Source organism: Bufo gargarizans, chromosome 10 (assembly GCF_014858855.1).
Source record: "Bufo gargarizans isolate SCDJY-AF-19 chromosome 10, ASM1485885v1, whole genome shotgun sequence".
In the NCBI taxonomy this organism is placed as follows: Eukaryota; Metazoa; Chordata; class Amphibia; order Anura; family Bufonidae; genus Bufo; species Bufo gargarizans.
Window position 1 is genome coordinate 37,083,230 of NC_058089.1, and position 27,353 is coordinate 37,110,582.

Here is a 27,353-nt window from a genome sequence, read left to right on the forward strand (position 1 = left end):
GAATTGACCTAATATAGGCAGTAACTGACTGCAAGGAACCAGGAAGGAGAATCAGAGGTGGGTGTTAATTCTTTTTTTTTTTTTTTTTTTAGCAGTCTTATTTTGAAAAATTGCTTACTGCCCAGGCAATTCCTTTAATGCTTCGTAAATGTTGTTAAGAACAGCTCAGGCAAGATGGCGGGGAACTGCAGGAAAGTAGTCTGTACAGACCAAGAAGTGGCGCCTAGGCTTAGTGGCCAGTGGGTAAACTACAGGATTTTATGTTTTTTGTTTAAATATAGATAATGATATAGGAAATTCTTTAAAAAAATATATGTTAAAGGGAACCAGTCACCGGTATTTTGGGTATAGAGCTGAGGACACTATGCACATCCACAATACCCAGTCCCCATAGCTCTGTGTGCTTTTATTGTGTAAAAAAACGATTTGATACATATGCAAATTAACCTGAAATGAGTCAGAGCTTGAAAATATGACTCTTCTCTGGTCAGACAAGTAAGATATGACTCTTATGTAATTTGCATATGTATCATATCGGGTTTGTTTTACACAATAAAAGCACACAGAGCTATGGGGACTAGATATTGTGAATGTGCTAGCGGTCATCTAGCAACCCATTTCCTCAGCTCTATACCCAAAATCCCGGTGACAGGTTCCCTTTAAACATAAAACCGAGATTTAAAACAACAGGTCAATTTCTGATGACACATTCCCTTTAAGGAAGACCAGACATGCCATTCCTCTACTATTCCTACTAGAGATTTAGGGATACATTTACAACTGGGTGTTAACAGTTAGGGGTGTGTCCCTGCACACTCTGAAACCGTGCAATCAGTGCTGTGGTGGCAGACTGTGCAGAGACACACCACTTTGATAAGGAGAATGGTAATACCCAGTTGGCAATTTAATAATAAAGGTATAGTAGGAATAACAAAGGAGCAGCACAACAAAGTCATAAGAATAGAAGCTCCAGAATTGTTATTACATAGGGAATACAAGTACGGTAGTTACAAAAAAAACGACATGTCAGGAGAGGTTACAGGTCCTCCCCTTAAAGGTATTGTCCCATCTCATACATTGGAGGCATATTGCTAGGATATGCCCCCAAATGTCTCTGGGACCAACACCTACCTGTAGAAAGGAGCCCGCAAAGTCAAAGAGGGTGCATATGCATGGCTGCCCTCCATTCATTTCTATGGGAGAGCCATAAACGGCCGAGCAGCTTGCTAGAAATGAATAGTAATTAATTGAGGGTGGCAGCACATGCACAATGCCCTCTCCATCACTGTGCAGGCCCTGTGGGTCTCAGATATGGGATCAGCACCTATCAGACATTGAGGTATATCCTAACAATATGCCCCCAATGTATGAGAAGGACCAACCCCTTTAAGGATGGTTCACCCAATTGTTTATGTCATTCTTTTGTGGGTTTTGGCACTAACTTTTTTTATTTTATTTTTTCCTGAAATGTGGTATACACATGCATTTTTTTCACAGTACCATTTCTTTTTTAATCACAGCATGTTGTAGCAATGGCATTTTTCAGTTGTTTTTTTCCCATACCCTTCTCTACAGAGAAATTAAAATGCCAAACAAAATTTACATGTGGTAGTCCTACAAAATAGGGATTAAGGGGCACATTGATTAAGACCAGCGTTTGACGCCGGTCTTAATAAACACCTAAGCTGGCGGTAGATCAGCCGAAGTTAGAAAGAGATGCAGGCCTCTCCATAACTCTCCGCAACTAACCATGTGCTCCCCCACCAATCGTGACAACGGTCATTTATCCTCTTCTATGGAATTGCTGGAGAAAGCGCAGAGTGCACTGCACTTGGTGGCCTCAAAGAGCTGAATGGGGCAGTGTTCATGTATGTACACCGCAGCTCCATCCTCATGTTATTTTGTCGCGACGAAGGACAAAAGAACTAATTATTTGTTGTTCAATCGCTTGACAGGTTTTAACTGGGAAATTATCAGGAGCAAATGTTTGTACTATAATAACCCAGTGTAAAAGGCCCTTGACTCAACTAAGCAACCATGATGCACTGCTATCTGTAAATCTCTCTTTAGACATGAATGGGAACAGAAAGATGTAACGCAGTAAGTGCAAATCAGTACAAGAAAAGTAAAGTATCTGCAGAGCTGGTAACACCACTGGACACTCGGCGGTACACAGCACTGTTTCCGAGTATATTCCCCGAGCAGTGTCCACGGCATTTCATCCAGCACCCTGCTCTGTACTGATGAGGAGCAAAACCCCCGAAACAATGCTCTCTACATACTAGTGGCTCTGGTTTGACTTGCAATAATTTGTATGAGATATGTCTACTTACAGATATTGTGATGCTAGCAGACCAAGGAAGATTAGCAATAACTGGGTATTAATATGCCACAAAATGTTATTGTGCTGGATCTTTATGTTGGTGCTCATAGAGTTGTGTAAATGAGCATCTACCAAATCATATAAAATAATGTCGCACTCGAATGGGGTGGGGATCCAAATAGAGGTGCTCCCACTAACAGACAACACCCAGTCTGAAAAGTGGAATAAATATATAAAATGGAAGTGGGGCACACTCTTTAAAGTAAAGGGATCTTTATTAACAATGTATACAATAAATTAACAATGTAAAATAGGTTTAGGGTACAATGGTATAATAGCAGTAGATAAAAGAGAAAGTAGTAGCCCTGTAAAAATAGAGATCTATTAAATCACAATCAACATAAATATAGATCCCAATTGATACACTAAAAATATTCTAAAAATATTAGATATTCAGATTTCCAGATAATATTCATTAAATATTCAATAAATATTCGGTATAAATTGTATTCGAAATAAATTATCATAAAAATCTTACACTGGTATTCATATTATATCAAGAGCATCGGAGGAATAAATAATTAAATGAAGAAAGATTCCTGGCTAGAACCAGTCTTTTGTACCTCAATTGATAACTGAGCAAAGTCTTTCTTAATGCAGATAGTTTGTAGATAATAAGTCAGTAAGTCTGCAACATTTTATCGATACACTTGTGTGTGCTATCCAAATTCCAAGCAATGTGGCTTTCAATAGTTCAAATAATAGCGTAATAGCTATAGAAGCATACAGCGGCGTCCCTCTGTGTCCAGACACTGTTACAAGAAGAAGGAATTGTGAAAGCCAATTCACTGCGTTATCGGAGACGCCAAAGACCACGTGGAACAACATAATCCGATCGACGCCACAATTCAAATCCGCAGTAACAGCCCTTGAGACCGGGACCTCACAAGCTGACCGTACCGAGTCGAGGACTCATCGTCAGGTCCAAAGACCTCCGGGTAAGGTTGCATAGATTCCACACAAGCGATCGCTTCTCTTTCAAACACAGCGGGACGCCGCTGTATGCTTCTATAGCTATTACGCTATTATTTGAACTATTGAAAGCCACATTGCTTGGAATTTGGATAGCACACACAAGTGTATCGATAAAATGTTGCAGACTTACTGACTTATTATCTACAAACTATCTGCATTAAGAAAGACTTTGCTCAGTTATCAATTGAGGTACAAAAGACTGGTTCTAGCCAGGAATCTTTCTTCATTTAATTATTTATTCCTCCGATGCTCTTGATATAATATGAATACCAGTGTAAGATTTTTATGATAATTTATTTCGAATACAATTTATACCGAATATTTTTTCGAATATTTAATGAATATTATCTGGAAATCTGAATATCTAATATTTTTAGAATATTTTTAGTGCATCAATTGGGATCTATATTTATGTTGATTGTGATTTAATATATCTCTATTTTTACAGGGCTACTACTTTCTCTTTTATCTACTGCTATTATACCATTGTACCCTAAACCTATTTTACATTGTTAATTTATTGTATACATTGTTAATAAAGATCCCTTTACTTTAAAGAGTGTGCCCCACTTCCATTTTATATATCTACCAAATCATCCCACAAGAGGATTTAAAGGGGCTATCCAGCAAATAATATTGATGACCTACCCTCAGGTTCCACTGACATGCTGTTAGAAGAGGTGGGGCGCTCAGTGAGCGCTGCAACCTCTTTCTAGGCCATGTGACATCACCGTACATCAGTCACATGGTATGTTGCAGCTCAGCCCTATAGAAGTGAATGGGACTGAACTGCAATACCAAGCACAGCTGACATACAATGTACGGCGCTGTGCTTGCGGAGATGAGAGAAGGCCGCAGCGCTCACCAGAGCTCCAGTGAGTGCAAAGGCTCCCTAATGCAGCTGATCAGCAGGGGTGCCATGACTCGGACCCCAGTCAATGTGATAATGATAATCTATCCTGGGGAAAGGTCATCATTATAATTTCCTGGATAACCCCTTTGTATGTGTATGAGGACCTCCCAGCTCTCCCCATTAGCTGATGTTAGGACCATTTTACCCATAGTTTAATTACACTACTACCAATCTAAGAAATGAACAGGTGGTAAGATTGCGTAGAGATCCTAGTAGACAAGACAATTTGACAATCAAACTGCCTCTATAGTTGTTTTTTTTTACATGTGAATATATAATTTACAAGTACTAAAAATAAGATTTTAAAAAAAAACTGAAGAAAATGTGTGCATATAAATATATGTTATACTCACAGCAAGCCAGTGGAGGTGCAGGCCACATGATTTCTTGTGAACGTGACTTCTTCCCATCTGCATTCACATATATTGCAAATGTGGAGAAACACAACAGGTATTCGCTAAGTGCCAGTCTTGCTGCACAAAGTGCATCAGGGGCAGCTTGTATAAGGAAGGTTAGTTTGGGATCATCTGGATTTGGAAAGTTTAATGGTGCCCCTTCATTAAGGAGAGGATAAAGAGAAAAACCAGATGTGTATCCAACACACACTCGTTCCCCCAAGATGTCCATACACTGTACGACTCCAACTGCCTGGAATTCTTTAATCCGCCGGGGCAGACCTTTTCGGTTGGTTAATTGGAAGCAGACAACTTGACGCTTTGAAGCAGCACAAAGAACAGCAGTTGAGCCTTGGCACACCAAACCAGTTGTAATGACCTGACAGCCCTTTGCTTCAGGGATCTTTACTCCAGGAGAGTCTGGTGGGAGGTCCCAGGTGAAGAGACGAACACTATGGCTCTTCCCACAAAGGACTGCCAACTGTTGGACTTCTGGAACGGAGCGCAAAGACAGCACGCGCTTGCAGTCTCCCAGCTGGGTGATTTCTAGTTGAAAAAAAAATGTAGTTATAAGTTATGGTTTTATGTGCGTTAAAACCAAAATTACAAATGCAGGAAATTGAAACTTTTGTTTTTTCAACACTTTTTGTGACACATTTCTTCAACCAGGGATTGCATATAAATAGGGCATTAATAATGTTACACTGGCAAATTCTTTAAAAGAGATTCTGTCACCTATATTTGGCATATATGACTAAGGCCACAGTACTGAGCTGTACTACAACATTGTTAAAACCTTAACTTTGTTACTTTTATTGTTGTTTTCGATTAACAGAAAAATAACTTAGGATATGCAAATGAGGCACCAACTGGGCATTTTCAATCTTTTAAAGAGCCCAATTCCATTTAGCCCCTCACGCTCCCAAGTCCATTCCTACTTCCTGTGATGTTACTAGGCCGCTTCATGAAGACTTCAGAATGTACTGTATACTGTAATGTGCAGGCATGAGATTTGGATGTAGCAGCTCAGTGATGTTACAAGCAAAGGGGACGGGGATCACTGACATCACAGCCAGAGAGGACAGACTTGGGATTAGAAGGGGGTCGGAACAGAGGCAGAGAGAAGAGGCAGGCTTTGACTTTTGTAAAGATTGAAAGTGTCCGGTTGGACACTTGGTGCCTCATTTGCATATCCTACAAAGTTCTTTTTCTGCGGATTGAAAATGGTAATAAAAGTAAAAATATATGGGGTTAATTTTTTATCCCCTATAGCTGGATCCAACAAAGCTATGTAGAGGTGCTGGCCTCTACATAACTTTGGTGAACCCACCGCCACTTCTAATTGTAAGCTTCCTAGCTGTCTGATATTTAGACAATTTTCTACGCCTAAACCATGTGTAGAAAAAATGATAAATGAGATGGGCCTACCGCCTCATCCCCTTCCCCACTCACTTTTGTAGACCTGGCATGAGTGGGGAAGTTGCAGACTGCGGGGCAAAGGACCTTTGTGCTGCAATCTGCACCAGAAATATGCATAATATAGGCATATTTCTGCTTAGTAAATTACCCCTATAGTTTGAACAATGTTTTAGTGCTAAATATGGGTGACAAACAGAATTTGTTGGCAGATCTTGAAAATGTCTGCTGACAATCTGGGATGCCCCCATTCACATCAGATTGTCGGTGGAGAACGGTATTAAGAATTATGAAGTGAAATAAGTGCTCACAACCTCCTTAGGGCTTACCATTTTTATTCATGTGCAGCAGGAAAAGCCCATCTTCTGTCCCCAAAGCAATTCTTTCCTGATCTGAAAAACACACTTTTACCTTAAATATACTCTGTGCATTAATACAGTATCTTGCACTCACATAATACCATATCAAGGTTTATTACCCATGATGGCTGCGCAGAGTGTTGTGCGTATAAAAGGCAGTGCACTGTCATATGCCTCCTTTAACACCCGAACTGAGCGATCCTGTGGCCTCTGCTCCCGCAGCAGTAATTGGAGCTCCTTCAGCACTTGCACCCATTTCTGCATTTCATCTAAAGTCTCTGCCAGCAGAAGCTGAGAGGACAAGGTGAACGGGAAGTTCAGCTGTGAGGAGGTTACCTGCAACAGATGATTGGATCAATCAGCAATAAAAATCATCATGACATTTAACTCTTATTTAAATGAAAAATAAATGACATTGAAAAATCTCATTAAATGCAGATCCCTGATTTTATTAGTTTAATCAGTTTATAGGCAAGTGATAGGGCTCGTAGGAATAGTAATGGTAGTTCGGTCCTTTTCACATGAGCGAGTCCCACACATTGGACTCGCAGAGTGTGTCAGGGAGAGCACCAGTCCTGACCTCCCAGCACTCCCGGGGTCGCATAGTATTATATTGATTTATGATGCTACGTAACTCTTATGGTATGTGTTGGATAATGCTGTCAGTGTTATACAATTCATTCCAGAACTGTAAGGGTTACATAGCATTATAAAATCAATATAATGCTATCTGGTCATAATCCAAACTTCCCATTCCGAAGAATTCTCCCCGATGCAGCACAATATTTTCCTGTCAGGCAGGCCTCCTCCAGTAACTTCTCCCCTTTGATGCGAAACGACAATCTCGCTATTCTGCTACCAACCCTCCTAGTGTGCCCTTTATCTGCTCCTCTAGGTACCATTTAGTGTCCTGAAATGGTTTCATCAGCTATTTATTTTCTAACAGAGTTAAAGAGTGGGTAACGAGCTTCCTCCACCTGCTAAAAAAAACCAAAAACTTTTCCGTCGGCCATCTTGCCTTTCTGCAGCGCTTCAGACTCTCGTGGCGGAAGAGGAGATTCCGTCTGCGGGGAGCCGCTGTGGACAATAAACTTCTCCATGAACCTCCAGTAAGTGTCAGGAGGTAATATTTCAGGGAGGTAATCCCCTGGGTAAGTGGCTGGGTAAACTGAGCTCTCCTGCTACACTACCTTACATGTGCGCGCCGGAGCCTGAAGTCCGGGGCCTTATATTGGTTGTCGCACATCAGAAACTAATGGCTGAACATATATTGATATTAGGTCAAAACTCTCTCTAAAACCTTATCCTAATCACATACCCGAAATATACATGGGATGTCCTTGGGGTTAGCATGGATGACATCAGATTCCAGGACAGAACTAACAGAAAAATGTTCATCTCTGCACAGAAAGAAAAAACAATGATTTATTACAACAGAAACTACAATGAGGAGAGTTAAAGGGTTTCTGTCATTAGCGATGTGCTAATGTCAGCAGTACATAACAGTATGCGTTCTAAAACTCCCTGCCTGCCGCCGTTCTCTTAAAATAAAGACTTAAAATATGCTAATGAGCCTCTATGTGCTATTAGGGCATTGCTTCAGCACCTAGAGGCTCAGTCTACGCACCCTTTGGCACGCCCAGGTCCAGTTGATTGACTTTCGGTTTCTCCTCAGTGTCCTGTAAATCCCGCGCCTGCGCCGTCCCCGTTTAGTATTCGGCGCAGGCACAGTGAGGAAGTCGGCAGTAGGAGCGTGTCCTTCACTCACTGCGCCTGCTCTGAATACTGAACTGGACGGTGCAGGCACAGGATTTACGGGACACTGTGGAGAATTAGAAAGTCGATCAACTGGACCTGGGCGTGCCAAAGGGTGCGTAGACCAAGCCTCTAGGTGCTGAAGCAACACCCTAATAGCACCTAGAGGCTCATTTGCATATTTTAAAAGTCTTTATTTTAAGAGAACGGCGCCAGGCAGGGAGTTAAAGCATACTGTTATGTACTGCTGACATTAGCACATCGCTAATGTCAGTCAGCTACATAACGTTATTTCTCATGACAGAAACCCTTTAAGCAGCAAATCTGAGTTTTGTGGATACTCGCCTCATATCGATGACCTGTAGGATAGTGGTATTACACTGGGAGCTGGCATCATACACATGGACCTTAAAGTCGCTTATAATCACGTAGACCCGCTGCCATCCCTTCTTCACTCCAGCTGGCTTAGGGATCTAGATAATAAAGAAAAGTAAAAACATATTTGAAGTACACAAGTTGCAATGGACATAGATGCAAACATGTATTGATTCTTTGCTATGCTATTATAAATGAACCACATTGACTTACAGGGGGGTCAATCATGGTATCGTTTGCTTTCATAGGGAAAAATGCCAAAAACAATCAAACCTCACAGGACTGCTGATGGGGGCTCTGAGGGGTAAGAAGTTAATTTTTTCACAATTTGAAAACTGTATATCCTATTCAGAGGATAATGGGATAACCCAGAGCCTCCTTTCCGGATGAGGTAGTGCACACGCGCAAACATCGCTCCATAGAGAAAAGCACTGTCTCCGTCAGTCCCATAGTGGTCACACATCTGCATTAGCCAGTTCACTGCATTGATCTACATAGCTACACAATTTGAAAGACTCAACAAATACATATGTCCATCCAGTTCGGTTCGGCCTTATATTCTGTGCCCTGTTGAACTATTTTTGCAAATTCACCATGACACTCCCTCTGACAAGCTGCTCTTACAGGAAAGAATCCCCTTCTACGTTGTGTGGAAACCTTCTTTCCTCTAGAGGTGGATCTGCTTGTTTTTAATCAGAAATATACTATTTCATATATAGAATTGAGGACCTGGTTATACTGCATTATACTATACACTCACCTAAAGAATTATTAGGAACACCATACTAATACGGTGTTGGACCCCCTTTTGCCTTCAGAACTGCCTTAATTCTACGTGGCATTGATTTAACAAGGTGCTGATAGCATTCTTTAGAAATGTTGGCCCATATTGATAGGATAGCATCTTGCAGTTGATGGAGATTTGAGGGATGCACATCCAGGGCACGAAGCACCCGTTCCACCACATCCCAAAGATGCTCTATTGAGTTGAGATCAGGTGACTGTGGGGGCCATTTTAGTACAGTGAACTCATTGTCATGTTCAAGAAACCAATTTGAAAGGATTCGAGCTTTGTGACATGATGCATTATCCTGCTGGAAGTAGCTCTCAGAGGATGGGTACATGGTGGTCATGAAGGGAAGGACATGGTCAGAAACAATGCTCAGGTAGCCCGTGGCATTTAAACGATGGCCACATGGCACTAAGGGGCCTAAAGTGTGCCCAGAAAACATCCCCCACGCCATTACACCACCACCACCTGCCTGCACAGCGGTAACAAGGCATGATGGATACATGTTCTCATTCTGTTTACGCCAAATTCGGACTCTAACATTTGAGTGTCTCAACAGAAATAGAGACTCATCAGACCAGGCAACATTTTTCCAGTCTTCAACAGTCCAATTTTGGTGAGCTTGTGCAAATTGTAGCCTCTTTTTCCTATTTGTAGTGGAGATGAGTGGTACCCGGTGGGGTCTTCTGCTGTTGTAGCCCATCCGCCTCAAGGTTGTGCGTGTTGTGGCTTCACAAATGCTTTGCTGCATACCTCGGCTGTAATGAGTGGTTATTTCAGTCAACGTTGCTCTTCTATCAGCTTGAATCAGTCGGCCCATTCTCCTCTGACCTCTAGCATCAACAAGGCATTTTCGCCCACAGGACGGCCGCATACTAGATGTTTTTCCCTTTTCACACCATTATTTGTAAACCCTAGAAATGGTTGTGCGTAAAAAAAATCCCAGTAACTGAGCAGATTGTGAAATACTCAGACCGGCCCGTCTGGCACCAACAACCATGCCACACTTAAAATTGCTTAAATCACCTTTCTTTCCCATTCTGACATTCAGTTTGGAGTTCAGGAGATTGTCTTGACCAGGACCACAACCCTACATGCATTGAAGCAACTGCCATGTGATTGGTTGACTAGATAAATCGCATTAATGAGAAATAGAACAGGTGTTCCTAATAATTCTTTAGGTGAGTGTATATTGCATAGTTTTTTTTCTTTTTGGCATTCTGTGCAATAAAGGGGTTTAAGCTCCGCATTGTCGTATAACTTTAGACGCACGGGCTTCAATGGAAAATCTATTACAGAGCCCCCAGCCATCATGTGCCATGTATGGTACTGGACTTCTTAAGTGACATCACAAAAAAAGTCTTCACATCTCTTTTTATTACCCAGTTTACAGTCCAAAGAGTAGCATGTTTGAGGACAGCGATATGATATAAACAAGAAAATGGACCATGGTCCAACAGAATAGAGGAGTGCATCTTTGAGTCGTAAAGGGCATGAAGATTAGACATTAAGACCACGTTCTGTAGAGCCACCCATGTGGCACAGTAAGTGCAGATCTCCCCTTTTCTTTTTGGTGAATACATTAATAGTAATTATTATCATCTTTACTAGATATACTGAACCAACCGATAAGTATCCTTCCAGTGCAGTGCCGCTGCCAGTGTTCGGGTCTACTCCAAGAATCCTCTTATTTTGATTAGGGGGGGATGGACAAATTGTGGCACCATCACAACAGGACATATGGCACATATATCCACACACTGCAGAAGCAAAAAGAGTATTCATTCTAAACCATTCCATTACAAAACATGAACAGATCTGAAAGGAGATGTTCTCACCTTCACAGCACAGTCCTTGGCGCACCAGTCCAACCATTAAAGATGTACAGCGCAGACACTTTGTTGGTGATGTAAAACTTTTCACTTTGAAGGTGTGTGTCTTTGGCTGCAAGCAAATTAAAAGAGAACTGAACCAAAAATTATCTATGTAATTTCAGATAATGCTTTCAGAAAACTCAGTTTTTATAGAAGTTGTCTATCCCCATATCAATTTAAAAAAAGTATATTAACCTGCTCCCAGATGTTCAGTTACGGCTCCTTGGGTACACCACTGTGTCCTCCAAACCTCCAGCACTACAGGTAAACATCTGGCAAGGATGAGGTTAATGTGTGCCTGCACAGCCAATGACTATCCTTGGTAGCTGCAGACAGCTTTGGCCCTAAGCAGAACATAAGCCGGTGACATGTCACCACTGTGGCCAGTCATTGGCTGCAGCGGCAGTCCTGTCCATGGCAAAATGTTTACCTAAGGTGCAGGAAGCCTGGAACCAGAGCAGTGTCCAGGTAAGTATGCTAAACGGGATGGGTGGGGGGTTGATATGGGACTGGACATCCCTTTTAGGGGTGTGTGATAAAGAGGGAATAGCAGTATATGGTCTAAGTTTCAAAATACATATGCTACAAATATTTCCCCCAAAACTGGCCTGCAGAAGGTGGAGGATCACTTATTTCTAGAGATGAGCGAACTTCTGTTTTAAGTTCGGCGTCTAAAGTTCGGCTTCCGGTTAGCGGAGAATCCCGATCTGGAACCGGATATGGATTCCGACTTCCGTTGTGGTCCGTGGTAGCGGAATCAATAATGGCCGATTATTGATTCCGCTACCACGGACCACAACGGAAGTCGGAATCCATATCCGGTTCCAGATCGGGATTCTCCGCTAACCGGAAGCCGAACTTTAGACGCCGAACTTAAAACAGAAGTTCGCTCATCTCTACTTATTTCCCATCCATTAACAAGACATATGTACACATACTGTATATATTTTAGCATTTCCTACCCCCGAAAATGTAGTGTAACAGAACCTTAAAGGGGTTGTCCCACTTTGCTGTTTCAATCTTACCAGCAGTAAATGTCCTGATAACTTCCTGCTTCTCAGGCAGTTGAGTGAAGGCCACGCCCCCTCATGACTCACCCTCAGAGCTCAGTCCGTGCTCGTTCATGTGGATGAGTCATCCACATGGAGCCTGCAGAGTATGTAAAGCCCCTCCCCCTGCTGGGGAATCACTCAGTGACCACTGACCAATGCTAGTGAACTAATGGAGTAACTTGTGGCTGTCCTGCATTCTAATACACTTACACATAAAACCTGTGTTACAAACCCATTCTGTGCAGCAAAAACAATAAATCACTACAGCCCAAATGCATGTTAGCTAGTAGCCATATGATCTGTGCTAGATATAGATAGATATATTCACTGACTTATTACCCAGCTTTCCCGGTGTACAATATTATTACAGACTTATTACCCAGCTTTCCCGGTGTACAATATTATCACTGACTTATTACCCAGCTTTCCCGGTGTACAATATTATTACAGACTTATTACCCAGCTTTCCCGGTGTACAATATTATCACTGACTTATTACCCAGCTTTCCCAATGTACAATATTATCACTGACTTATTACCCAGCTTTCCCGGTGTACAATATTATTGTACACCGGGAAAGCTGGGTAATAAGTCAGTGATAATATCTGATACCGGGAAAGCTGGGTAATATCACTGACTTATTACCCAGCTTTCCCGGTGTACAATAATATTGTACACCGGGAAAGCTGGGTAATAAGTCAGTGATAATATTGTACATTGGGAAAGCTGGGTAATAAGTCTGTAATAATATTGTACACCGGGAAAGCTGGGTAATAAGTCAGAAGTCAGTGATAATATCTGATACCGGGAAAGCTGGGTAATAAGTCAGTGATAATATCTGATACCGGGAAAGCTGGGTAATAAGTCTTATAGACTTATTACCCAGCTTTCCCGGTGTCTGATATTATCACTGACCTATTACCCAGCTTATATGGAACTCGGCCACATATCAGTGTATTACCCTATCTCTTCACCATTCTTTATATGACATATATTGATAATCCCCACCTCACCAATCACTGAGAATGCACCAGCGCATACCTAGCTCTGCTACATATGCATTTTATGTCAGTCCTACACCTGTAATATCTCTCCACCATTCTTTATATGCCATATATTGATAATCCCCACCTCACCAATCACTAAGAATGTACCAGCGCATACCTAGCTCTGCTACATATGCATTTTATGTCAGTCCTACACCTGTAATATCTCTCCACCATTCTTTATATGACATATATTGATAATCCCCACCTCACCAATCACTGAGAATGTACCAGCGCATACCTAGCTCTGCTACATATGCATTTTATGTCAGTCCTACACCTGTACTATCTCTCCACCATTCTTTATATGACATATATTTATAATCCCCACCTCACCAATCACTGAGAATGTACCAACGCATACCTAGCTCTGCTACATATGCATTTTATGTCAGTCCTACACCTGTAATATCTCTCCACCATTCTTTATATGCCATATATTGATAATCCCCACCTCACCAATCACTAAGAATGTACCAGCGCATACCTAGCTCTGCTACATATGCATTTTATGTCAGTCCTACACCTGTAATATCTCTCCACCATTCTTTATATGCCATATATTGATAATCCCCACCTCACCAATCACTAAGAATGTACCAGCGCATACCTAGCTCTGCTACATATGCATTTTATGTCAGTCCTACACCTGTAATATCTCTCCACCATTCTTTATATGCCATATATTGATAAACCCCACCTCACCAATCACTGAGAATGTACCAGCGCATACCTAGCTCTGCTACATATGCATTTTATGTCAGTCCTACACCTGTACTATCTCTCCACCATTCTTTATATGACATATATTGATAATCCCCACCTCACCAATCACTAAGAAAGTACCAGCGCATACCTAGCTCTGCTACATATGCATTTTATGTCAGTCCTACACCTGTAATATCTAAAATTCATATGGTTGCCCCCAGCCTCCATAAAATACATATAGTTGCCCCCAGTGTCCATAAAATACATATATTTGCCCCCAGCCTCCATAAAATACATTTAGTTGTCCCAAGTGTCCATAAAATTCATATGGTTGCCCCCAGCCTCCATAAAATACATATAGTTGCCCCCAGTGTCCATAAAATACATATATTTGCCCCCAGCCTCCATAAAAAACATATAGTTGTCCCAAGTCTCCATAAAATTCATATATTTGCCCCCAGCCTCAATAAAATTCATATATTTGCCCCCAGCCTCAATAAAATTCATATATTTCCCCCCATTGTCCCAAAAATTCGTATGGTTGCCCCCAGCCTCCATAAAATACATATAGTTGCCCCCAGTGTCCATAAAATACATATATTTGCCCCCAGCCTCCATAAAATACATATATTTGCCCCCAGTCTCCATAAAATACATAGTTGCCCCCAGTGTCACTAAAAACCCTATATTGTTGCCCCCAGTGTCCCTAGAATTCATAGAGTTGCCCCCTGTGTCCCTAAAATTAAGATAGTTGCCCCCAGTGTCACTAAAAACCCTATATTGTTGCCCACAGTGTCACTAAAAATGCCCCCTTTATTGTCCAATACTCGATATTCGGTGGTGAGTGGGCAACTAGATCTTATACTTACCTTTTATGAAATATCCAGAGCCTCCGACGTCCGTCCTCTCGCTCCGCAGACTCTCCCGAACTGTTCGGATGTTCGCGCATGCGCTGCGCTCTCCGACACACGGGATAAACAGCGCATGCGCGAACGTGCGCGTACTCAGAGGAAGGGAGAGGCGGCACGATAATTTGTAGTGCCGTTGTGCGCAGGCGCGGCACAGCGATTCGGCCGGAGGAAAGTGGCCGTATCCCAGGGAGACAGAAATCAACAATGGAATCGCTTTTCAAGATTTTTTGAAGGAAAGGTAGCTTTTGGGTTATAAGATGAATAGGAAGATTTGTTGTTTGGGGGTAAATAGGTTAGATAAAAGCTATTTTATGAAGTGGGACAACCCCTTTAATGTTTTACTACATAGATACCTTGTCTGAAGGCTCTTCTATATATTCCATGATCCCGGCAGATCTCCTGTTGGCTTTATTTTTGACAGACTAAGAAGAAAAGGATTTTAACATTATTCGAGTTGTTTGTTGTAGATGGTGTTATTATAGAATTTACTTTAAATGGCATCCGTCATCAGATTTGCACCTATGACACTGGTTGACCTGTTACATGCGCACTTGGCAGCTGAAGACATCTGCATTGGTCCCATGTTCACATAACCTAATTTTTCTCAGAAATGCAGGCACTTCATATATGCAAATGAGTCGCTAGGCGCAATGGGGGCGTTGCCCACCTAGAGGCTCTGCTCTATCTGCAACTGATAGGCCCTCTGCACTTTGATTGACAGGGCCAGGCACTGAAAACATCATCACGCCTGTCTGGCCCTGTCAATTAAAGTGGAGACGGTGCGGCAGTTGCAGAGAGAGCAGAGCCCCTGTTGCTTCTAGGTGCTAAGTTGCATATATGAAAACTTTATTTTTCTCGGCAATGTGAGACATAGGAACATGGGACCAACACAGATGTCTTCAGCTGCCAAGTGCACATGTAACAGGTCAGCCAGTTTCATAGGTGCAAATCTGCTGAGAGATGCCCTTTAAATAGTTAGAAAATAAGAAACATAAACAGTACTTCATTCATGACATGCTATGCAAAAAAAAAAAAAAAAACATAATGCTAGGAATTACATTTTGAAAGTTTAGCTAAAACGGATTTATTATGGCTATATAACTTGTGTGGACAGGAGGTGTCTGTGTAAAAACTGTACCAAGCTGACCTTACCTGCTCCTCTGGAGGGCGTAACGTCATGCTTTGGTAACCCGTGACCAATCGTGTCTCTTGAGCCCGACATGGGTGACGTCAAGAGGGCACAAGGCGTGGTATTCGTCACATTGGTGGCAGCAAAGAGGGATCGAGATACTAGTGTGTGTGCGAATGTGAGACCCATACTCCCAGACACTAAAGACGACCAGCAATAGCTTTTGCCACTGGAGTCTTAAGATCAGCTCAACACTAGACAGTCTGAGTGCAAATGCAATAAGGTGTGTGTGCATCAGGTTGCAGTCTGCGTCAGTGACCATCCGTGGAAATGATGGGCAGTTACACAAGAAGCAAGGCTAAGGAGATGGCCAAGGATATGAATGATGGCTGGGAGGACGCAATCCAGATAGGGGCAGCAAGGAGGTGGAAGGCGATTTTCTTCAAGGCAAGGGGGAGCACAGCCAAAGTTCCCCCAGGGAGCCAGTTGCCGGCGGTGAGGTCCGCGGTGGGCCTCACTCCACCTGCCCATCCCCCCCAGTCAGGCAGTGGCTGCAGAACTCCAGCAGCCTTCTCCAGCCCAATGCGAGTCTCCAGAGATCCGGATTCCCAAACTGCGGGCGGAGGACTTCTCCCTGCTGGACAAAGATGGAGACTTAGACACTTTTTTTGTTGGCATTTGAGATGGCCTGCCATCAATACCAGCTGCCAGAGGACCAGTGGGTCAGATTTCTCATGCCACGTCTCAGGGGAAAAGCCCTTGAAATCTTTGGGTACCTGCCCAGCGAGACTACCCTGAGCTATAAGGACATCAAGTAGGCTCTGGTGTGGCAGTACAACTTGACACCTGAGACATACAGAAAAAAGCTCAGTAGCAGCGTTCTACCCAGAGCTTGGCCAATCACATGCAGGCCTTGCTGAGAGCGGTCGACCAATAGACCACAGGATTGGAGCTCACCACTGTCCAGCAGCTGAAGGAGCTCATCGCCACAGAACAGTTATTGTGGAATTGCCTGGAGGACCTACAGCAGTACCTCTGCGACCGGAAGCCAAAGGGGGCCTCCGCAACAGCAGCCCTGGCCGATGAATACACCAACAACAGGACTTCAGACCCCCGGAAACCTGTCGGCTGGAGAGGGGGGTAAGATGCACGCTGCAACTGCTACCCCTGCCCCTAGGCCCATGTGGGCACCAGCCCCTGCTACACTTTCCACGTCAGTGGGGGAACCCCGACTTTGCCACCTGTGTAAGCAACCAGGACACTTCAAGGCTGTGTCCCCAGCGCCCGAGGGACCCGTCCCAGTTATCGACCCGGAAACAGTCCACTGTGTTGTGTGTGGGTGGGGGTTGTGGAAGGTCCCTTGACAATTTTCAACCGGTCACCGTGGGCCAGGCCGTGGCCATGGGACTTAAAGACACCAGCGCTGAAAAGACTCTGGCACAGCCTGAGCTGGTGGCACCCCATAATTTATTGCCTGGGAGATCCCTTACTGTCTCCGGGATCGGAGAAGTAGAACCAGCGATGCCAGTCACCAAGGTCTCTTTGGACTGGGGCGCCGGTCGAGGAGTAAGGGAGGTGGGGATATCCTCAAATATCCCTGCCAGTGTTTTGCTGGGGACGGACCCGGGGCGGCTTGTGTCTAAGTACGTGGCCGCTGACACCCTGAGGTCAAATTCCCCAGAATGTGATGTAATGTCCACCCCTGTTGATACTGTGATTGTTCATAACATGCCTGTTGATGGGGAATGTAATGTGTGCCTCTCCCCTCAAGGGGGAGGGGGTTATTCACGCCAGCTGTGCTGAGGCCCCAGGGTGTGGCCAGCAAGCTTCCTGGGACCTGTTGTCCTCAGGTGTGGCTACTGAGGGGACAAGCAGGGGGCAGACAGCTGCAGGGGAGGAGGATGCAAATTAGATCAGGGCTGTCCCAGGAGAGATAGGGCTCCCAGGTAAAGCCTCAGTGCAGGATTCCTTCACAATCAGGAGGTCAGAGGGCCAGGTTAGTCCGTCTGGACGGGCGACTTGGTCGAAAGCCAAGGGGAAGCAGACAGAGGACGTGGCAGTCTTTTCTATTCTGGCTATGTCTGGTCAGGGGTTTCAGGTGGCGTTAGTGGCTGACGCCAGCCTGAACGCTCTCAGGGAGCAAGCGGCACTGCCTCCCTCAGACTCAGACCTCAAGCGGGTGGTCCTGGACCAAGGACGGTTGTGCCTGGAAAAGGTCCAGCAGGGCTCACCGGAGGCATGGCCTAGGGACCGACAATTCATGGTACATTACCCGTTCAGGACGGCGTTTTTGTCGATTGCGCACGAGATTCCGATGGCCAGATACCCAGGGGCTGCTAAGTCAGAGGCCTGGACGAGAGATGTAGCCACCCCTGGGGCGTTGGCAAATTACCCACAAAACCCCTTAGGGTTTATAGCTCCAGTCCAGAAGGTCACAGGTAGATGGTTCTGGGACCAACGGAACCGCCTGGGTTCCGGCTACAACTAAAGTCCAAACATGGTGCCGCTATTGGGTTTCTGTGGGGAGATATGGATATCTCCCTTCCCTGGCATCCCACCCTCAAGCAAAGAACATGGGCATGTTCATCGTGGCCACCAGGAAACAAATATGTATCCGGTTTGCGCCTGCGATGGCTGCGATTTCCTGCAGGATCCATACTGTCTGACTGGAGGTGTGAAATGTAACAAAATGTGGCCTGCTAGTAGTTTTCTGCTATCTGGCTGCGGATTTAAAGTAGGGCCCCCCTGTGCAGCTTGATTTCCTCTGCCATCTTTCAGCAAATGGTGGGTGTGAGGACATGGCTGACAGTAAATATAAATCCATATTCCTCACAGTGCCAGAAATACTGCTAGCAGTTCCTCTGAATTTGAGGATATAGAAAGGAGATCTGTATCCCAGACTCCTTGTACCAGCTGATTCCCGCAGTGGGCTCCCCAACCGGACCCGCTTGATTTGGTGTCTGTCATAGTACTCCCTGGTTCAGATTCTGCAGATTTAGCCACCAACCTAGAGAGTTCTTTACCCGGGAGGGAAGAGTCACTGTCCTGTCCAGTGAAAGCGCACTTAGGTTCCAATATTTCAGAAGGAAGTTCTGAAGAACTCTTCCGTGAAACTGAGCCCATTTGACTGCTGGTATTGTTGAAGTCATTAGACCCAGAATCTTCATGATATTCCAAAAGGATACTTTCCTGAGCAGACGAAACGCTGAGATTTTTGTTATCATATCCTCCTTATGCTGCAAAAAACTGACGTCATCTGATGGGAATCCAACTGAATTCCCAGAAACACTTTTACCCTGCTGGGAGAGATCGGATTTGTCCAGATGCAGCTTCCAGCCCAGTGACTGGAGAGTGCTCAGTACTATATGTAAGTGACCTTGTAGCAGAATCTGTGATGATGCTGAGAAGAGAAAATCATCTAGGTACGGAATATTTATTTTTGATGGAAGACGCTTGAGACTTCTGCCACTAACTTGGTATAGATCCTCGGGGCTGATGAGTGGCCGAAGGGTAGGACCTGGAACTTCAGATGGACAAGTTGGTTTCTCAGGAAGATTGTGAATCAGAGATACTTCTGGTGATTGGGGTAAATGGGCACAGGATAGTGTGCATCTGCCAAAACGAGAGTTACCATGTAGCAATCCTGGGTCAACAAGTTGATGGTTGACCTGTCTACATCTTGAACTTTTTGTACTGGATGAATCTGTTGAGTTGTTTTAGGTTGATAATAGCTCAGAAGGAGCTGTTCGATTTTTTTCACCAGGAATATCGGGGAGTAGAATCCTTTCCCTGTCTGATCTTCTGGCACTGGGATAACTGCTTCCTTCTCTAACAAAAGTAGAATCTGGGACTCTAGTAAATGATGATCCTCCTTTTTTAGTTTTCAGTTTATTATAAATCTTTCTGGGGAGGTGGGGGGGGGGGGGGGAGGGGGAAGAGGACAACTCCAGCCTGTATCCTTGACGAATTATATCCAGGATCCAAGAAGACACTGATCTTTTCCCAGGCTGAGATGAACCTTTTTAATCTTCCCCCTACTGAATCTCTGACGTCATAAAGTTGACTGTTTAGAGGATTTATCCTGGTTAAAGAAGAACCCCCTACCTCTACCTCTAGAGGGCTGCCAGGATCCAGAGTGGTCTTTTTTTTTTTTCTTATCCGGCCTGCCCCTTTTTTGAGTATGAAAGGCACGTCGCTGCTGAAAGAAGGGGTTCCTTTCTGAAACCATCAGATGCCTTTTCCAAAACGTCATCCAATACAGACCCAAATAGTCTGTCTCCTTCACAAGGGAAACCACAGAGTCAGTTTTTAGGAGTGGTGTCCCCTGACCAGGATCTTAACCAAACAGACCTCCTGGAGGTATTGGAAAGAGCTGCAGATCTAGCGAACAATTTGACCAGGTCTGCGGAAGAGTCAGCTAAAAATGTATCTTCTCTAGGGGTGCCTGAAAACCAAATGTTCTTCCAACTGGGACAACCATAAGGATAGAGTCCTAGCTGTGTATGTGGCTGCAATACTGGGTCTCAACATAGCCGTATTTGTCTCCCAAGATCTCAAGAACAGATTCACATTTTTTTGTCCATTGTATCTCTTAATAATCCTACATCCTCAAATGTAGGCGCATCGACTCTGGGGGTTTTGTCCCAGTGGTCTGAATCTGCTTCATTAAAGGGATATTTCCTTTTAAATACTTTAGAGGTTCCAGATCCTTTTTCAGGGTCTCTCCATTCTTCTTAGATTCGGTTTTTAATGTTATCATAGACTGGGAATACTCTTTTTTCTATCCCCTAGTCCCTTAAACATTTGATCTTGAATTGTTTGGGCTTCTTTTGACTCGCCAAGGTTCACGATAGCCCTAATCGCTTTCAGGACAGATTCAATTTCTTCTATGGAACACAGGGGTCTACCCACTTCTTTTTCAGAAGAGGTGGAATCAGAATCTGAAGAATCATTGTCTTCATCAAAATCTAAATCTAAATCCAAATCCATATGAGATTCTGGATTTGATCTGGATGTAGAGGCTTTTTTGTGGTATGGTGGCCATTTTGGCTTCAATGGCGGAGCTGACCTCCTCCTTAAGGGTTTTTAGGTTATCCACCAAAGAAAGGGCCTCTTCTGACATAATCTTATCAGTGTACTGAATGGTCTTTTACTGTGACATGCTAACTGCCTTTTACATATTGCGCACTTCTACCTCAGTGCAAATTCCCCACTTTTCCCCGCATCTCTGCCCTGGAAAGTATAAAAACAAACAACCTTACTAGAGCGGAGAACATATTTCTCCAGAGAGGAGGCTTACCGGGCTGAGGGCCTTAGGGGTGTCGGAAGGTTTCTCCGCTGAGAGAGACATGCTTCTGTCTCGATCCGGGATGCGAATGGCACTGCACACTGTCCAGATATCCATAACGGTGTTTTCAATGAGCAACTTTCTAGTCACGTGGTACATGGCCGCACGCCGTGCTGTGCATGTTCCGTCCACGTGACCTGCTCTCGCGAGACTCCGGCCCTGACGGAGAAACGCGCCGCCGGCATGTCTTCCATCCCCTTTTGGCTCCGATATTAGCAGATTTTGCCCGGGGCTGCCCGCAGCGCAGGACTTATGCAAAAAATAGCGGAGGGAACAGTAGCGCGTCCCAGGTTCCGCTGCTCTGCTTCAGCTCTCCCGATTATTCAGGGACCACTTACCTAAGGTTGAGCACTATGTCTAAGCAGGAAAGAACCCTGCTTGTTCTACACTTCGTCCCGAGGGACACGAAACAACTGGAGAAGGTAAAGGGGAGGAGGCTTTTAAATCTTTGTTCTCCATGTTGTTTCCTGTCCCTGGGAGGCAAGGTACCCTCCTGCTTAGTGCCATTGGGGAGGCATACAGAAAAAAATGACCTCAAATCTGCAAAAGGGACAAACATTCACACAATGAACTGACTATACTTGGTCATAGCAATTACTTTGTATTCTCTGATTGTTACCGGTTGTATTAAAGTGAATAGGAGCTGAGCTGTAGTAAGCCGGCATGGGCACTACACAATAGAGGGAGTTTTCTACTTTCATCCACTATTTTGTTTCCAGTACCAGCGGCTCCCAAAACAGCTGAACAAACAGGGTGCCTGGTGTCGGACCCTCAACCATCTGATATTGATGACCTACCCTGAGGATAGAAGATCAATATCTACAGACTGTAAAACACCTTTAAATGGAACATTTATATCATGCATTAGTTTCATCCTATGAGGTGTCTTTCTGTGACGCCACATGGTAGCCTTTTTGTTGCTGCAGTTGTGGTAAGAAATCCTTTGTAAGCTGAAGAGGTCTTGTCTCAGCTCCAGATACAGTATATTACAAGAGTAAAGTCTACACACTTCATCGTTTCAGCAACTAATTCTAGGATCCTATGAATGAACAATGTAGGTAATAATGTAATTGGGCAGATACTTGATGGCTGGGTTACAAGACTGTAAGCACACTCCGCTTCAATGCTACACTAAACAGGGTTGTATTTACTATAAGGCAAGTTAGGGCAGGTGCCCAGGGTGGCACTTCATAAAATAATAAACACGCCAACGTGTAACACATCAAAACACATGCACACCTGAAAAAACAGATCAGGTGTAATCTCATACTTTATTGAATATATAATAGATTATAAATTGTTATCTGAAGACTTAACAGAACACACAAGCACACATCTGGAATCCAATAAAAATAATAATTGTCCCGCGGCATTATCTATGGATAATACAGTGTATATAAAAAAAGCATCAATAAATATATACATAAATACAAGGAAAAAAAAAAAAAACACCCTGAATACAGGATGCCAGTTCAAATAACAAAAACACCTGTAAACTGGGGTCCCTGACGAAGCTACAGAAGGAGGCAGCAACAGTTGTGGGGTTCCAGTCTACAGTATCTTGTGTCTAGTCCAGTTCACACAACCCATTTCTTTGGCAGTCACATTTTTAATTTTGAATATTTATTTTCAAGCACTTCTGTAGGACTTATTGAGCACATATTATAAATTTGCCTGCACCTAAAGCTAGTTTTGCATAAGCGGTGATAGACCTCTGCCAGAACAGCCTGCCGGAGCTCTCTGGGTCCAGCATTGACAGACAGTACCGGAGTGTCCATCGGCCCCATTGAATCTCCTCTCACTGGATAAGAAAACTTCCTCAGATTCCCAAAAATAAGTACAAGATCAGCCCTGATGCACTCCTACTCACATCGGTTCTGTCTCCTCGTCTCAAGATGACATTGCTCAACGCTTGAAGTGGTTCAGAGTTTTCTGAAGACGCCACATCCTTCTGTTGGAAATACAAAAGTATAAATTTTAATAATAATAATAATATTTATTTATATAGAGCCAACATATTCCACAGCGGTGTACAATAAGAGGGTTAATCTACAAACAGAATCATACGTTACACAGGAACAAACAAGTCATCAATTAAAACAAGAGGAATGAGGACCATGCTCACAAAAGCTTACAATCTATGAGGAGATAGCAGTAAAACAAAAAGGTAAAAATGTGCTTGTTTTGAACACTGGTCTGGCCATCTTAACAAAATAGGGGAGTAAATATAAAGCTGCATGAGCCAGCCACCAGCCGATATCCATAGAGCTTCTGAGTGCATGGGGTGTAGTGGATAGTGTCTGATGATGGATCAGAAGAATGATGTTAAAGGGGGGAGGGGGGAAATGGAGAAAAGTTAGATTAGGGGATGTGATTGATGTGTTTTTAGGGAGAGCCTAAAGCTGTGGATGTTGTAAATTTAAGGGGCATTACGTTTATAACAAGTTAGATATCCTGTGAATAGGGAATATCAGATTGATGGGAGTCCTGCTGCTGGAACCCCCACCGATCACGAGAACGGGAGCCCCCTGAAATGGACAGAGTGGCTGATCGGAACAGCATGCCACTGCTACATTCATTTCTATGGGCGCGCCGGAGATAGCCAAGCACTGTATTTGGCCATCTCCGGCGCTTCCATAGAAATGAATGGAGCGGTGGCGCACTTTTCGGGTTGACTATCGGATGTTAAAGTCGCCCAAAATTAGAGTTGGTAATTTTGAGAACATGAAATGTTGAAGCCATGTACCAGAGTGATCCAAGAACTGGGCAGGTGAGCCAGGGGGGGAAATAAACAACTGCCACTATCAGGGAGAGAGGATAGAAGACTGAGGGTGTGGACCTCAAAAAGATGAGAATAATGGAACTGGAGAAATGACCTGGAAAGTGCATTGTGGGGAAAGAAGTATTCCACCACCATGTCTGTTGTCAGGTCTGGAGGTATAAGAAACACTAAACTACATAATTACGGTGCAAAGAATGTACGACAGGGTTTTTTTGTTTTTTTTTCTCAAATTGCACCAGAATTTTGATTATTCAATCTCCCCATTATGTACAAATATAAGGCCATTCATACCTCAGAACGGAATGATAAAAATGGAATGAGAGAACGTTGAGGCTTGTTTTCTGAAAAACAGAAAATTCACATTGAAGACGCAATCTAATCATAACTATAATTTCGAGACACAGATTGTTACCCATTGTCACCTGATGTCCCCTTTGTTTTTACTTCCTCTCGCAATTTCTCTATTTCCACTCTCAAGTTCTTGTTTTCTTCGTCTGCTTCTTGTAGCTTTCTAAGTTACAAAACAATACACCTTAAAACAGCCTCTGAATTTAATTTCTTTGCCAACATAATGAAAAAAGTTCTGAAAGTTTAATAGATCAATTGTCCTAAAGGGAAAAATGGATCTTTGCACAAGTCTGACCTTTTACAAGGTCATCAGCACAGGTTCCTGATAGTTAAATGAATGTCAGTACCTGTCAGTTTCAAGGCCATCAGACTTGAGTTTATTCAGTTCTTCCTGGATACTCTGCTTTGCTCTGATCTCTGCATCTAGAGCAGACTGAAGCTCGAGCCGCGCTGAAGCCTCTAGTTTCTGTAGCCGGCGTGCTTTCCATTGGCTCTCCTAGCAAGTAAAAATTACACAATATACACGCTCAGATAATTTATAAATGATAGATGGAACCATTTTAACATATTCAGATTATCAGAAGAAATAACTGTTTCTTGCGAGTTGTCATCCACTGCAGAAAAAACACAAGAATTTCTTACCCCTGTCTTGCTGGATGGGGTTTGATTTCCAGAACTTTTCAGTGTCTCTAACTCTTCTGTCATTTTAAATGATAAGGCTTGTAGATAAATTCGTGACTGTTTCTCATCATTGACCCTTGATTGAATAAAACAAAACAAAAACAAAGAATAAATATGTATAGGTAGAACATATAGCTGTGTCACTATATGCACCCTTGGTAATAGCAATAAATGGAATAAGCCTCCGTATACATTTGTCTTTTGCCTGTCAGAGATCTACCTGCAATGTCTCTGAAATGTGACACTGTATAGACCTAAAAAAAGCATATGTTGGCTATTAGACTCCCACTGTACTGTAAAAATATATAGCTATGTGTTTAGTACTGTGTCCCAGACTATGCTTTTCTATACAGTGTTTGCACTTTGCGTGCCAGAGGAATCCCATCTGTATCAAGTAGGGATCGACCGATATTGATTTTTTAGGGCCGATACCGATAATTTGTGAACTTTCAGGCCGATAGCCGATAATTTATACCGATATTCTGGGAATTTTTATTTTTGAAAAAAAAAATAAAAAATTCCCACAAATCTGCTGAAAATTAATGTTTATTGTTAATGTGTAGTTTTTTTTGTAAATCTTTCTTTTTCATTTATACTTAATATTTTGGTGTTTTATTTTTGTAACTTTTTTTTTTTTTTTTACTAACTTTTAGCCCCCTTAGGGATTAGAACCCTTGTCCTTTTCACCCTGATAGAGATCTATCAGGGTGAATAGGAGCTCACACTGTCCCTGCTGCTGTGTGCTTTGTGCACACAGCAGCATGGAGCTTACTATGACAGCCAGGGCTTCAATAGCGTCCTGGCTGCCATGGTAACCGATCGGAGCCCCAGCATTACACTGCTGGGGCTCCGATCGGAGGAGGGGAGAGGGGATCCTGTGGAGGGGTGCACTGCGCCACCAATGCTTAATACTGGGGGGGAGGGGGGGCGCACTGCGCCACCAATGTCTAATACTGGGGTTGGGGGGGGGGGGGCGCACTGCACTCATTGAAGATTAAAGGGGTTGTCCAAGTTATATTTCTTGATGACCCTGCACCCCCTCCGATCAGCTGTTTGAAGAGGAGACTCGTCGGAGAGCCGTTGCATCTGCAGTGGTGAGCAGGTGTAATTACACCCAAGCCTTCCTATTGAAATGAATGGGAAGGCTTGGGTGTAATTACACCTGCTCACCACTGCAGATGCAACGGCTAGAAGGTAAACAGTGAAGAGGAGGCAGCGCTGACACCGTGCGAGTCTCCTCTTCAAACAGCTGATCGGAGGGGGTGCCGGGTGTCGGACCCCCTCCGATCTGATATTGATGACCTATCCTGGGGATAGGTCATCAATAAATATAACTTGGACAACCCCTCTCTCATTTATTCATATACAGGAGGCGGGAGCTGGCTGCAGAATCACATAGCCGGCTCCCGACCTCTATGAGCGGTAGCTGCGATCCGCGGCACCTGAGGAGTTAACTACCGCAGATCGCAGCTACCGCTCATAGAGGTCGGGAGCCGGCAGCTATGTGATTCTGCAGCTCCCGCCTCCTGTATATGAATAAATGAGAGATTAAGCTTCATTGGTGGTGCAGTGGCCATAGCTCCTCCCCTCCTCTTGTCCCCTGTCCTTTCATTGGTGGCAGCAGCACAGGGGGAGGAGACACTGCTTCCTTCTCCCCTGTGCTGCTGCTGAGGGGAACACGGAGAGCGCTGTCAGCAGCGCGATCTGTGTTCCCCATACACTATCGGAATATCGGCAAAATAGATGCCGATAGTGTTCAAAATCCTGAATATCGGCCGATAATATCGGTAAATCCGATAATCGGTCGATCCCTAGTATCAAGGACTTTTCTCCAATGCTCAACCATTTATCCTACAGATGCCACTGACGCTCTATTTATTCCCTATGGGGCTGCCGAAGATAGCTGTGTTTAAGTGCTCAGCTACTTCCGACAGTCCCATAGAGATGAATGGAACATCAGTGGACATGATCGATCTGGGTTGATAAAGGTAATCTACAAGAACCAGCTGGGAACAAACCAAGCTGATTAACCCATTTAGGAGGAACAAGAGAGGAGAAGTTTATAACCCCAAAAATGCTGCATGTGCCTAAATTTAGGTGCACATGCATTTAAA

At 43.7% G+C, this 27,353-nt stretch overlaps 1 protein-coding gene across 1 annotated transcript in view; it reads right to left on the bottom strand.

Annotated features, from left to right (window-relative positions):
* Positions 1 to 27,353, bottom strand: part of CDC42BPG (CDC42 binding protein kinase gamma) — a 144,347-nt gene that overhangs the window by 14,351 nt on the left and 102,643 nt on the right. Inside the window, exons 18-30 of the mRNA XM_044270780.1 lie at positions 25,201 to 25,315; positions 24,906 to 25,054; positions 24,633 to 24,721; positions 24,502 to 24,551; positions 23,299 to 23,379; positions 15,306 to 15,374; positions 11,200 to 11,305; positions 10,988 to 11,121; positions 8,542 to 8,669; positions 7,760 to 7,841; positions 6,561 to 6,777; positions 6,412 to 6,474; positions 4,625 to 5,212 (exon numbers count right to left, since the gene is read on the bottom strand). Of these exons, the coding sequence (XP_044126715.1) occupies positions 4,625 to 5,212; positions 6,412 to 6,474; positions 6,561 to 6,777; positions 7,760 to 7,841; positions 8,542 to 8,669; positions 10,988 to 11,121; positions 11,200 to 11,305; positions 15,306 to 15,374; positions 23,299 to 23,379; positions 24,502 to 24,551; positions 24,633 to 24,721; positions 24,906 to 25,054; positions 25,201 to 25,315 (1,871 nt within the window). The remainder of the gene's footprint in view (positions 1 to 4,624; positions 5,213 to 6,411; positions 6,475 to 6,560; positions 6,778 to 7,759; positions 7,842 to 8,541; positions 8,670 to 10,987; positions 11,122 to 11,199; positions 11,306 to 15,305; positions 15,375 to 23,298; positions 23,380 to 24,501; positions 24,552 to 24,632; positions 24,722 to 24,905; positions 25,055 to 25,200; positions 25,316 to 27,353) is intronic.